The sequence below is a fragment of the Balaenoptera ricei genome, chromosome 20, assembly GCF_028023285.1.
Source record: "Balaenoptera ricei isolate mBalRic1 chromosome 20, mBalRic1.hap2, whole genome shotgun sequence".
Lineage (NCBI taxonomy): Eukaryota > Metazoa > Chordata > Mammalia > Artiodactyla > Balaenopteridae > Balaenoptera > Balaenoptera ricei.
Genome location: NC_082658.1, coordinates 45,713,808 through 45,727,694, shown reverse-complemented (window position 1 = coordinate 45,727,694; position 13,887 = coordinate 45,713,808). Strand labels below are relative to the sequence as shown.

At 40.6% G+C, this 13,887-nt stretch overlaps 1 protein-coding gene across 3 annotated transcripts in view; it reads left to right on the top strand.

Annotated features, from left to right (window-relative positions):
• The first annotated feature begins 11,924 nt into the window (after window positions 1-11,924).
• PSMD11 (proteasome 26S subunit, non-ATPase 11) overlaps window positions 11,925-13,887 on the top strand; it is a 30,008-nt gene continuing 28,045 nt past the window's right edge. The window contains exon 1 of one of the 3 annotated variants that reach the window (XM_059908598.1): window positions 11,925-12,066. In XM_059908598.1, coding sequence (XP_059764581.1) covers window positions 11,976-12,066 — 91 coding nt within the window. In that variant the 5' untranslated portion in view covers window positions 11,925-11,975. The remainder of the gene's footprint in view (window positions 12,067-13,887) is intronic. The other 2 variants (XM_059908596.1, XM_059908597.1) reach the window with 2 other exon arrangements.

Sequence of the window (13,887 nt, the reverse complement as noted above, 5' to 3'; positions counted from 1 at the left end):
GAGGAAAAACAAATGGAGCAAGTTGTAGATGCCACAAAGCCCTTTATAAATTGTTGTAAGGCTAATAATGCTCCAGTTCTTGCACAGGATGGGTTTCCAAACAAGCCTCGCTAGTACAGAGTGTAATTTCAGAGGCCCAAGGAAAAGTCTGAGTACTCCTCTCAGAGGCAGAAGTGTAAGCAATCAGTTCCTTCTTTAAAAAAACCCACAAAAAACAAAAAAACAGCATTATTGAGATATAATTCACATACCATAAAACTGATCTCAGTGGAAAAACTGGATCTTGGGTAAATAATCCCCGTATACTTGAGTAGCACCTCGAAATGGAACTAATAAAAGAGAAGAATTTCACTTGAGGAAACAAAGCTAATAAAATTGGAACAAACCTTTAGAATAAAATCAGAGAGATGCAAGGATATTGCATCCACAGAGCATGAACAGGCATTACAAAAATGAAGTAAATTGGAGCTCTTAACAATGAAAAACATACTTTTTGAAATAAAACAATAGGTGGGTTGAATGGCAGAGTGGATACACAGAAGAGTGAATACTGTTCTGGAAAACTGGATGGAGAAATTCTCTCAGAATGCAGTAGGAAAAGAAAGTAGGTGGAGGAATGAAAGCCATGGGGGGGTAGATCAAGTGCTCACATCTATCTAATAGGAGTGACAGGAGAAAGTGGAGAAAATGGAGGGCAGATATGGCAACGTTTTTTGTTAATCCTCTAACTGCTGTTCTCCAACCCTTCTCCCCTGCTGGCCAGGCTGTCTCCCACCATAGTTGCTGAACATGCCCACCAATTGTTTTTCCAGTCACCCTTGCAACTGGGGCATTGATGTGTGATCCAGTCCTGACCAGTGGGACCAGACAGGAGTTCTGCTAGGCGACTTCTATGAGTATTTCTCCACAATACCAAGAGACGCACAAGGAACGACTGCTTCCTGTGTTTGGATGCAGTTGTGTGAGGATACACTATCTGGAGCTGTAGTGGTCATCTTGCAACCACTTGGGGACAAAAGCAGTGCTGAGAATGGCTGAACAGAAAGGTGGACCTTGAGTCCTTGTATACTTTAGATGTTAATCCCCTATATGTTTTAGACTTTGCAAATGCCTCCTTCTATTCTGTCACCTATTAACTTTGTTTATGTGGTATCTTTCATGGACAGAAATAATTTTGATATAATCAAATTCTCGATTGTTTTCCTGTATTGGTTTGTGCTTTTGACATTTAAAGTTCTTCCCTGTCTCTAGGTCACGAAGTTCATCCTACATTTTACTCAGTTGGATTTATGGTTTTACTTTCACATTTATTTCCTTAACTCATCTGGAGTTCACCCTTACAGATGATGTTAGGTAGCAATCCAGTTTTATTCTTCTCCATGTAGTGGGCAAGTTTTTCCAACTCCACCTAATAAATGATCTCATCTTTCCCCATTGATTTGTGATGCCTCCTTTATTGTATATCAAATTCCCATTATAAATGGGTCCTTCTTAGAGTTTTCTACCTTGTTCCTTTTGTCCGTTTGCACTGATACCCACCTATTATGGCCTTGCAATGTGTCTTAATATCTGGTAGAGCAAGCCTCCTTTTCCCCATTTTCTCTTCTTTTTTAAGGTTAGCTCAGCTATTCATGGACTTTTCTCCTTTATATAAATTTTACAATATTTTTACTGTTTTTATTTAAAGAAAAACAACGTGAATTCTATTTGTGATTTATAGATTTGGAGATAATTGCTGGACAGAATAAATAAGAAAAAGCCTGTATAGAGTCATGTAATAATGACATTTTAGAGCATCAAAAAATAAAAGACACTCTTAAAGTTATCAGAGAGAAAAAGTAGATTTCTGAGAAAAGAATAAGAATCAGATTGGCATGTGACTTTTCTTCAGCAACCTCTGACACAAGAATGCTGTGGAGCATGTGGGAAAAACAGAGCTTCATGCTATGTTCTTTTTTTTAGAAGACTTCATGATGTATCTTTAAACTCAAGCTTGATAGCACAGGGAGGCCAGAAAACTGAACTGTTCTCTCTGCCCAGAAGTTTTACACATTATCTATACATTGGAGGGAAAATGCATACATAAAAGAATTGAGACAATTTATAATTTAAATGAATAATAATAGGTGTATGTTATGGACCAATATTTCTTAACATTTGATATTTTGATTTTATGCAATTCTTTGAAACATGTTTTATGAGCTTTGGAGTTAACCGAAACATTGGAGTGAGGAGATTTTATTTCACATGTTAAAAGGTTTGACATAAAACAATTTGATATCTCAAGGAGATATTATCTCTGCCACAAAGCACAGCAAGAAGGGCTGTAACTTAAGATAGAAAACAGAGCATGTCAAATTTAACTTGAGACCTTTTACTCTCCTTGATCAAGGCTCTTTCTTTAGTTGATGGATTGTAAATATTTTGTATCTTTGTATTTCTTATTGGCATAGAGAATGGCAAGTCACAGCATGTTGCAACTCTTGCATAAAGAAAGTATTTTTAGGTCCACAAGATTGCAACCAAGAGACAAATTTTTTCATGTCGCATTTCTCCTATTTTAAAAAATTTATTTTATTTATTTTTGGCTGCGTTGGGTCTTCGTTGCTGCGCGCGGGCTTTCTCTACTTGTGGCGAGCGGGGGCTACTCTTCATTGTGGTGCGCGGACTTCTTGTTGAGGTGGCTTCCCTTGTTACGGAGCATGGGCTCTAGGCGCGTGGGCTCAGGAGTTGCGGTGCTCGGGCTTAGTTGCTCCACAGCATGTGGGATCTTCCCAGACCAGGGAACGAACCCGCGTCCTCTGCATTGGCAGGCAGATTCTTAACCACTGCGCCACCAGGGAAGTCCCACATTTCTTTTTAAGTCAGAATTATACCTGCCCATTTCACAAACAATTTCTTCAGAGTGCTGAAAGGAAAATAAATGTTGCAATTAGGAATTATATTCCAGCCAAACCATCACACAAATTTGAGGAGAAAATATAAATAATTAGAGGCACAGAAGGAGCTTAGAAAATTTGCCACGCATAAATTCACTCTGAAATAACTACTTTTAGTTATTTTAGTTAGATTTTCTGCAGCCTCACACCCAGGTTCAGTTTTATCCAGAAGTGAAACATCTGCCTTACCCTAGGGGTGCTCCAATGTAGGTGCACACAAAGGATACTCCTACAGGTATGTCATTTTTTAAGTTGGTTTCTTTGACAGAAGATGTGCTTTGCAAGAACAAGGATGATGTACAAGAAGAAACAGTAAGCAAATTAATGAGCAGAACTTATTGTCTAAATATTAATTGGATTTAAAAGTTTTAAAGTAGTTATGAGCCAAAATTCCAGTCATAACAATGTGGTAGGTATGGTATATTAGGGCAGGGAAGCACTCAGCAAGAGGAAGTGAAAACATGCCAAGGATTTTGGAACCCTGTCTTTTCAAGGGGGAGATACAGATATTGATTACCTCTAGATATTATTAGAAAAATAATGTTTATATGTGTAACAATTTAAAGGTAGCCACGTAGAAGATTAAAAGTTGAGTAGAGGGGGAATTCCCTGGTGGTCCAGTGGTTAAGACTCTGCGCTTCCACTGCAGGGGACATGGGTTCCATCCCTAGTCAGGGAACTAAGATCCTGCACTCCATGTGGTGTGGCCAAAAAACAAAAACAAACAAAAGAGAGTAGAAAAAAACTGAGTGAAAAAATGATCAATCCAGTGGAAGTCAGGAATATGGCAATGGGGAGATAAAAAGGAGAAAATACATTAAGTAGAATGCTCAAAATTTATTTTATAAATTACCATAAAGAAAATGGGTTAAAGGCACTACTTTTTTAAAATTAATTTTTATTGTAGTATGGTTGCTTTACAATGTTGTGTTAGCCTTCACTGCACAACAAAATGAATCAGCCATACACATACAGATATCCCCTCCCTTTTGGACTTCCCTCCCATGTAGGTTACCGCAGTAAATACACTACTTTTTTTTTTTTTTTTTTTAAATACACTACTTTTAAAAAAGCTCAGCTTGGATTAAAATTACACACACATGCCAAAATCTAGCCATATGATATTTACAGGAGACACATGTAAAACAACATAAAAAACCTAAATATTAAATAGAAGAAGATACAGCAAGCAAATAGTAGCCAAAAGTCATCTAGAGTAGCAATTTAATACCAAAGTGTTATATATAGAGGAAAATTTTTTTAAGAGGAAATTTCATTTTTTAAAAGGAAGACTCCGTCTGCCATCATGCAAATAATCTCAACCCTATTAGTATTAGGCAAATACAAAACAACATGATACTATTTCACTTAGATGGCCCCAAATATCAAGTACTGTCGAAGATATGGAGAAAATGGTATTCTGTCACACCACTTGAGAAAGGGTTGGGTGTATTTTTTTTTTTCTTTAAAAAAATTTTTTTTTCCTTTTTTTTGAGGGTTGGGTGTATTGACACATGGTCATTTGGAAGAGCAATTTAGCAGTATCTAATAAAATTGAAAATGTGCCTATTTTTATAATCCAATGATTACACTTCTAGGTATACTGAGAAACTTTTACACTTGTGCAAGGATGTTCATGGGAGCATTGTTTGTAACAGCAAAAAATAAATCCAAGGGTAACAGTCTAAGTGTTCATTAATAGTGGAATGCATGAATAAATGTGGAATAGTCACACAGTGGAATTTATGCTGTTAATAGGAATAAACTAGCTCTTATATGCAGCTCATTGAACAATGAATGAAAAAAGCACGATGCAGAATAATATGTTTGATATGCTATCATTATATAAATAAAAAATGATTGTTCGCACAAGGCAATACTATATATCAGTTACTGATATCTATCTATCTGTCTGTTTATCTACGTAAACTGAATGGAAAAGTTTTTGCTCTGCATAGGAGAGATGGGACTAAGAATGGAGCTTAAAAGGGACATTAGTTATCTCTCTTTAATGTTTTATTCCCTAAAACGATGCATCACATTTGACACATTTATAATTATTAATTCTGAGTGGTAGGAATGTAAGAGTTTGTTTTATAATTCCTACTACTTTTCTCTACTTACTTTTTTCCTCAGAAATTTAACAACAACAGCAAAAAGAAAGTAAAATTCAAGAAATGGTTGAACTTCAGTAAATATTTCTTCATTGGAAGAACTATTATTTTCCAGACACTTCAAAATTAAGAAAAAGGACATTAAAAACATTAAATAATTGAAATCATTGTATATTTTACCACATGTTTTATTTTTGGATACTTGCTTAACATCTTACTATGGATAGAGGAAGAAATTGAAGCTAACACTGATAAATTTTCTGTCTTCTCTCCCCACCTGTTTTTGATGTTATTATTTGTCAGGGTTTATGACATTTACTTTTTGTCCTATTTAGTCTTAGTTCTATATTTAAATGGAATCACTGCTTGCTGTCAGCAGTGCCTTCCCATTATTGAGTTCATTGTTTTAATCCATAGATTTTTTTTTAAACCACTAATTTTTTAAAAATTTTATTTATTTATTTATTTATTTGGCTGGGTTGGGTCTTTGTTGCTGCACATGGGCTTTCTCTAGTTGCATCAAGCGGGGGCTACTCTTTGTTGCGGTGTGCGGGCTTCTCACTGCGGTGGCTTCTCTTGTTGCGGCGCATGGGCTCTAGGTGCCCAGGCTTCAGCAGTTGTGGCTCACAGGCTCTAGAGCACAAGCTCAGTAGTTGTGGCACACGGGCTTAGTTGCTCTACGGTACGTGGGATCCTCCCAGACCAGTGCTCGAACTTGTGTCCCCTGCATTGGCAGGCGGATTCTTAACCATTGCACCACCAGGGAAGTCCCTAATCCATAGATTTTTGTCAATATTTTTTTTCCTAGAAAAGCACTTTGTCTTGTATTCCCTGATTTTTTTTGGGTTGAGAATATCTGTCTGTTTCTCTTATATTTAACAATATTCTTGGGCCACGTTTTTCTTTCTTTCTCAAATTTGTGGCAATATTTCACTGTTTTCTGGCATTGAATCTTGCCTTAGAGACATCTGAGATAAGACTGATTCCCACTCCACTTCACGCCTTTTAGTCGACTTGCTTTGTCTGTCTGGTTGTTCAAAGACTTCTTTGATGTTTAGCAACTCAACTGGCATAGAGATCGGTGTCACCATTCTGTGTCATTTTTTTTTTTTCCTTCTTGGAACATGGTTTGTTATTTCCATCTGTAACTAATTTCTTCATTTGTAAAAGAGAACTTTTCAAAAATTATTTCTTTAAATGATTTTCCCATTTTATTTGTTAGGTTCCTTATCTCAGGGACATCAGTTATCTTTTTGGTAGATGCCTTTGTTCTTCATGTCTGTTATTATCTGTATAGTGTAGGAATTCCCCAAAGTCTGTAAACTAACATAAATTACTGTCATGGAACAGTGATATCAGGACAGGTTGGCAGAAGCAAACCCAACCTAGGTCTCCTAGGAATAAGGAAGATAAAACCCTGCTGAAGATGAGCTCACAATCCAAAATTACAAACACGTGAGGAGACAATCCTCCAGGAGGGAGAGTCAGCAGACACAACAACCTGTAGGATTAGATCCCCAAGAACATCAAATAATTATCAGATACAGATTATAGACTTTGGCTTAAATGATTAAGAACATGAAAGAAGGAACCCAAAGCATAATAATACAATACTTTGAAAAAGGGACAGTTTGGAAAAAGGACCAAATCAATCTTGTGGAAATGGAAATATATATTTCAAATTTCATTAAAATTAAAGCTTAGTGGATGGACTAAATAGCAGATTAGAAGCAGCAGATGATATAATCAGTGAACTATTAAATAACTTTCTACAAATTACCTAGAATGTAGCACAGAGAGATGAGGAGATGGAATAGATAAGAAATATGGTGAAAAGAAGCAGATAGTCTAACAGCACAGTCCAATAGAAATATAATGTGAGATAAGTATATAGTTTTAAAATTCATAGTACCAACATTAAAGAAAGTAAAAAGGAATGGGTGAGATTAATTTGAAATATCATTTTGACATATAATCAGTATAAAAATTGTGACTGAGATATTTTACTTTTTTTCCATACTGTCTTTAATAAAATCCAGTGTGTATTGATAGTTTGCATTTGTACCACAGCTCAGATTGGACTAGCCACATTTCAAGTGCTCACTAGCCACATGTGGCTAGTGACTACCGTGTTGGACAATGTAGATCTAACTTATGTCTAAAAAGATTTCCAGAGAGAAGAGAAGTAGAGGAGGCAGTATGTGAAGAGATATGGTTGAGAAATTTCCAGGATTCATGTAAGGCATGAATCCTCAGACTCAAAGACTTCATCAGAGTGTAAATATTTTGTAGTGAACCTGTAGAGAGCCTAGGACAGAAGAGATATTAAAATTAACCAAAGAGAAAAGACAGATTACCTATGAAGGAACTTCAATTAGACTGAGAAGAGTCATCTTTAATATCTTTGAAATGCTGAGTAAAAATAAGTGTCAGTGTAGGAACTTTGTACCCACTGGAACGATGGATTAAGAATGAGAGTAAAATAAAGACATTTCAGCCGAAGACAAAGTTTATCACTGACAGACTTTCACTGAAGGAGAACCATAATAAAACACAAATACAGCAAGGTATTGGAGGTCTGGGGAGAGGTGGCAGTGTGAGAGAGAAGGATTTCCAAAGAGGGTGAAAAGATAATAATGACATACTTTGTATACTCTTTAGTTTTTTTTTTTCCCCCTCTCTCTTTCTCTCTCTATAGCTCCAATGGCAGGGAATGTGTAGAGTTGAGGGATCAGTACTAGCTTAGAATTCCTAACCTTAGCTTCCTGTCTGCTGCACAGAGTATAGGCATAGAAGAAAGAGGAGGAGTATATACTCTCGTATTAGCAGGATAGTACATTATAGCATTCCCCTATTTGCTCAACTATGTGATACAAAGAAAGCTCAGTGAAAAATTAACAAGTACAGAGAGGAAAGAAATAGCTTTGGACTATAGATAACATGAGGGGAGATTAGGGCTTTGTAGTGTGTTTGGGAGTTGTCTTGGGACAGAAAGAAGCTTGATAGAGAGGGAAAAGAGGCCAGACCAAGGGTGAGGAAGTCTAAGATGGAAAACAGAACTGACAGTTGTTTGCCCCTCTATTGCTATAAAAATCACCGATTAGATTTGTTTAGCCCTCCAAGTGGGCTCCCTGAGGAAGGGGAGTAGTGTGTGCCACAGCTAATTTATTCAGCAGCTTGATGATTATTTTAATAGCTGCCATTTAATGAGCACTTACATGTGTCAGTCATAGTGGTGAAGTGTTCCACTGTCTTTGAAAATATAATCTTCAAATACTTCTGTGAAGTAGATTTTTTTTATTGTGGTAAAGCATACATAATAAAATTTACAATTTTAACCATTTTAAAGTGCACAGTTCTGTGATGTTAAGCACATTCACATTGTTGTGCAACCATAAAGTGAAGTAGATTTTTAAAATAATTTTAATGATGACCAAACTCAGAGAGTTTAAGTAATTTGACAATTAGTTGGTAGTAAAGATTTGTGCTCCATGTTTGTCCAACTTCAAATTCCGTACTGTTCTTCTACAGCATGTAGTGTGCCTTTGCCAGGAGTAACTTGAAAGTCATCTTTAAAGATTATAAATCTAGGGCAGGAACCTAAAGGACTAACTGGGTCTTCCAATTAGAGTTGTGATTCTGGAATAAAAAGAATGATAAGGAAAGGTAGATTGTTGTCTACACAGTGATATTAAAATCAGGATTTGGTTTTCTAGCCCAAATAGTCATTTGCTTATTGTACATATTCCTGACTTTTTCCATGTCCACATGGAAAAAGTTATTTAAATTGACCCACTTTGTTTTTCGTTGTAATTTTATGTCTCTACCTTCAATGGAAAACCAGTAGTATTAATGGCCATAACTAGAATGTATCCATAAAAACAAAAACAAGGAAATCTAAACTCCATCTAGATACTCTTGCCTTCTCTCACTTTGTTAAAAAGAAAGATAAAGGAATATCTTTAATAGAGAGCCATTAAAAACATAATGACACCTCACTGGACCTTTCTTCTTCACATAATAATGATTGAATAATGAAGATATTTGGAAAGGAAATGTCACAGTATTTCAAGAATGGGGAATATGGTGTGGGTGGACCTCATGGGAGAAGAGCTGGAAAGTAGAAAGTTGATAGGAACTGAGGTGGCCTTCTATGGAGGTATTTGGATTTTCTTCCATGATATTCCTGCTTCTCTCCACTCATCTACTGAGTTTTCTCTCTAGCAACTTGGCTCTAGTTGGTTCCAAGTGACAGATTTTGATTTCCATTCCCTTGGCTAACTGGCTCAGGGTCTCAATTCCCCAATTCCCGAGGGAGGAATTGTATTGGTCCAGCTAATCATTTCAGGCCAGTCCCTATATGCCCTAGGTCACTGGTTAATCTGTGACAGCCCTTTCACACTCACCCCAATCCAGTCAGCAGTGGCTCAAGTGAATAGTCACATAGTGTAGGACATGGACATTTAGGGTAGCAGAAGATTGTGGAAGGACAGATTTTAGCACTCATTACCCAACAAATCTTTATTGAGTGGTTGCCCTTTGTGCAAGCTGCTATTGTAGGGGTTGGGACTATAACTGGACAAGATTGATGAGGTCCCTGAAACTTTGTGGAGGGAGATGAGCTTTAAACAGGTGAAATAATAAAATCACAGACTGTGTTATGTCCTAGGTAGAAAGTAAAACAGAGTGCTATCATGGTTACTGGATTGAAAGTATAGGTGCTGATTCTCTCTTGTTGAAAGCATTTGTGGGTTCTTTGGCAGCTCCGCTGGTGGACCTCACAATCTCCGTTCAGTGAATGCTTCCTGAAGTCCATCATTCCAGCCTTTTATTATAGGTCTCCTCACTCTGGCAGATGGCCCTACTGAGTAGGTCCTTTCAAGATGGTCCTGGGTAATCTACTTTTGCACTTGGCGCATGTCAAACACAGGTAGTGGAGGCTGCCTCACTGCTGCCCTTTCTCCTTGTCCTGTTGTGGGGTGTATCAACCAACTTCACTAATTCAGAATTCTGCAGTCCAAAAGTGGGTGACTCTTTTCATGAATGTGCACGAAGGCCCCAAACTCCCGGAGAAACATACCTGGTTCACCTCCAACTCTCACAATGGTGGTTGCGCAGAGATGAACTTAAAATTTCCTACAGTCAGCAAGACTCACCAGCTTGGGAGAGAGGTTTGGCAGACACCCCTAGTCTTTTGTAGGACCCCCTTTTTGTAGTGAGGTAAGCACACTGTCCTATGATTTCTTCTAATGAATTCCTTTAGAATTTTTATGTCTCCCTGCTGTAGGCTGGGAGTGGATGAAGGTTACAGGACTGGCCTAGTCACTTTTTAGCAAGTTCTTTGGGGATGTAACTGGTAACGCTTCTTTAGAAGGTGGGGATACGTATGGCCTGTTGGTCTCAGCTTTGGAATTTTACAGCCCATTAACATTCTGGTACAATATTAATTGCATACCAAATTGAGATGTGAGGAATGCCTTTTTTGAGCAAAGAAAGGCTCAGTTTTAGGAGACATTTAGAAGCCACTCTATCCAATTCCCCAATCAATGTCATGAATCCTGTTTACGACTTGATGAGATGTTATCCAGTTTTCATTTGAACACATCCAGGAACTAGGAACCCATTCCCTAACTCTCAGATCTCAGTGCTGTCAATTACCATACGAGCTTCACCAAATCACTTAAAACCCCCTGTTTCCTCATCTATAAATGGGGTGTAAATAATATCTTCTTCACAGAACATTGCTGGTAAAGTAAAAGGAAATAGACATATAAATTGCCTAACCCAGACACAGAGGAGTGCAAAGTTGGTTCCTTTACAGGTTCCATTAGGGGACAGCATATTGTTTTTTGGTTTTTTTTTTTTTTTTTGGCTGGGAGATGCGGCATGCAGTATCTTAGTTCCCCGACCAGGGATTGAACCCATGCCCCCTGCATTGGAAGGGTGTTGTCCTAACCGCTGGACCACCAGGGAAGTCCCAGCATATTGCATTTTTGGATTGTCTTCACCTGCAGGAAGATCTTCCTCATACTGCACTGACTGTATACGTTTTAGTACTCCTTTAAGTTCAACCCTCAGTGGGCACATAGAATGTCTTTTTTTCCCTTCTACTTGACAGCTTTTCAGACACCTGTGATTTTAGTTGAAGGCACTGGAGACATTGGAAGGAAAAATCCGTTTTTTCTTTATTGATCTGGGGAGTTGGAGTAGCTGTTAGATTTCTATGTGACCCCCCAAGAGGGATTGAGTGAATGGGGGCAAAGATGATATTTTACTTTCTAACATCAGTTTTCTCTAATACTGGTGCGTTTAATCACAGCCTGGCTAGGATTCTGTAGGATTGTAGCCTGGAAAGTGTGTGTGTGTGTGTGTGTGTGTGTGTGTGTGTGTGTGTGCGCGTGTGCGTGCGCGCGCGCGCGCGAGTCCGGACACTTGAACGCATTTGAATGGTGCTATTCTTTGTCTGCCACATAGTGAGCACTTTATAAGATCATTTATTGCCCTGAATGAATGGCCGAATGTGGAAGCTACAAAGAAAACTAAACAGCTTTCACTAGATACCCACCGGGTGCTCAAATACTGTCAAGGGCGAGCGAGGGGAGTTGGGGTTAAGAGGCCTCTTTTTAGGGTGGGTGGGGATTAGCCTCGGGCTCCTATTGCTAGACACCGCCTCTTTTATTCGTGGGTAGCCGCTGGGCGGTGCTGGAGAGCCTCGCTGGTGGGCGGCAAGCTCCCCAGCTCTCATCCACACCCCTACATCCCTCCTTCCCCGCCCCGCGGAGAGACTACAACTCCCGTGGTGCTCTGGGAGTGGAGGAGGCGGGGCAAATGAGGGGAGCGGGGAGAGGCGCGAGGGCGGGCCTTCCGGGCGTGTGTTTCCGGCGTCGGCGGCCTCGGCCGGGTACGGTGTGAGAGCGGTAAGATGGCGGCTGCGGCAGTGGTGGAGTTCCAGAGAGCCCAGTCTCTACTCAGCACCGACCGGGAGGCCTCCATCGACATCCTCCACTCCATCGGTAAAGGTCGCCGCGCCCCCTTTCCGGCCCCACCGGCCCAGCTCGGCCTGTGTCGGTCCACGGCGGCGGAGCGGGGCCGGGCTAGCCGGCTCTGGTGCTGCTGACTCACTGTGTGTGTGAGGGGGGCCGGGCCGGGGTCTCAGGCCGCTCGGAGCTCCTTGGGGCTTCCTGGTCCCCACCCCGGTGGGAAGCCCCGAGGCAACCCCGGCGTCCACTCGCCGGCTGCTGACTCACGGTGGGCTCGGCGCGGTGTGGGAGAGTGGGCCGAGCCGGGGCCCCACCACTACCCAGCCTTGTCTCCCGCTCTGGCCCGTGCGGGCTGGCCCGGGACCGCGAGCGGTGCTGGCCGGCGGGCTTGTCGCGAACTGGGCTGAGCGCCTCGTGTTGAGGGCCTTGGCGAAACCCTCTCTGGACAGGCATTTCCCGCCGTTGTTCTCAGACCAGCCTGCTCGGGTGGGAGCGCGAGCGCAAGCGCTCGTTCTTTTGGAGTTTCCTTCCCCGGGACGCTGGGAGCTGCTACTTCTCGCAGCCCCACCGCGGAAGGCTCCACTTCAGGGGGTCTCTTTCTGAGTGTGGTTTGAAATACCGAGGGGACACACACCTCGGATTGGCATTTGGTTTGGGGAGGTGACTGAGACGTTCCTTTGCCCCCCGTGTAGGGGGTAAGAGCGAGGTGTTGGCGTGGGACCGCCCGGCCAGAGGAGGTGACTAATCGTCCTAGTCTGCCGTAGAGGGTGGAAGAGAGTTCGGGGAGTTAGTTGTCAGCCGCGGAGTTCTGGGAACTCTTTGGAACCGGCCGGCTGCACGTTGCTGGAGAAAATCAAAGAAAAACATGTTAGCACTGTAGTATGATTGCCTTACACCTTGCACACGACTGGAAAACTGAAATGGGAGCCGGAGCCCGTCGCTTCCGACAGTTTTCTACTGGGATTCAGGTGTGACCAGAAATAAATTTACGATGACAGAGGGGGCGTTTAATGTTCAGCCATCAAGGGTTCAGTTAGGGCATGGGCTAGCTCTTCACTGCACATGTAGTAGTGTGATCTTTTTTAATATAGCTTGAGAAGATTCGGGTTGAATCAACAAGTAGTTTGCACGTGTATGTGGGACCTCAAGGCTGTTGGCTTTTATGTCGACTCATTAGTCCGTTGAATTTTGGTACTCCCGACTTTCATGGAGGAAGGACAGTGACAAGATCTGGATGTCTTTATCTTTGGGGTTACTAGAAAAAGGGAGGAAGTGGGGGTTAAGATGCATCAGTGAATGGATGATATTGGTAAATAAAGGGTGTTTCCTTTTGAAGTTCTGATCTTGACTTAAGTCAGTTATAGTTAAGAACCAGAGTCATTTTCAATGTGTATTTTCTTCCTGTGAATACACACTAGTATTTAGAACTAATGTGAGAAGCATGGATTTTATTTTATTTTTTGTGTCTATTGCCTACTACGTTGTCTTTTATAAAGTGCGAATTATGGTAAACATTATAATTAGAGTATTTCTTGCTTGCCCACTATACTGGGAGAGAGTTTCCTTGAAAGCTTTCCTGTTAGAACAAGCTTGAGTCATCATGGTTGACAGCCTTACTTTTTCCGGACTCCATCATGGAGTATCAAAATCTTGGTTTTTGTCAAGTCATGATGCTTTGTGAGAGAAGTGATAACTAGTGATGATTGCTAAAATTATCACTACAAACTTGAAGAGGCTGTCCAGTGTTTGAGTGGTAGAATAGTTATTAACAGTTGGAAGTGGGACAGATAGCACGAAGTTATTTTAACAGGTCCTGAATCCCTTAAAGTAGCATTCCCTCCTAAGGATCACACT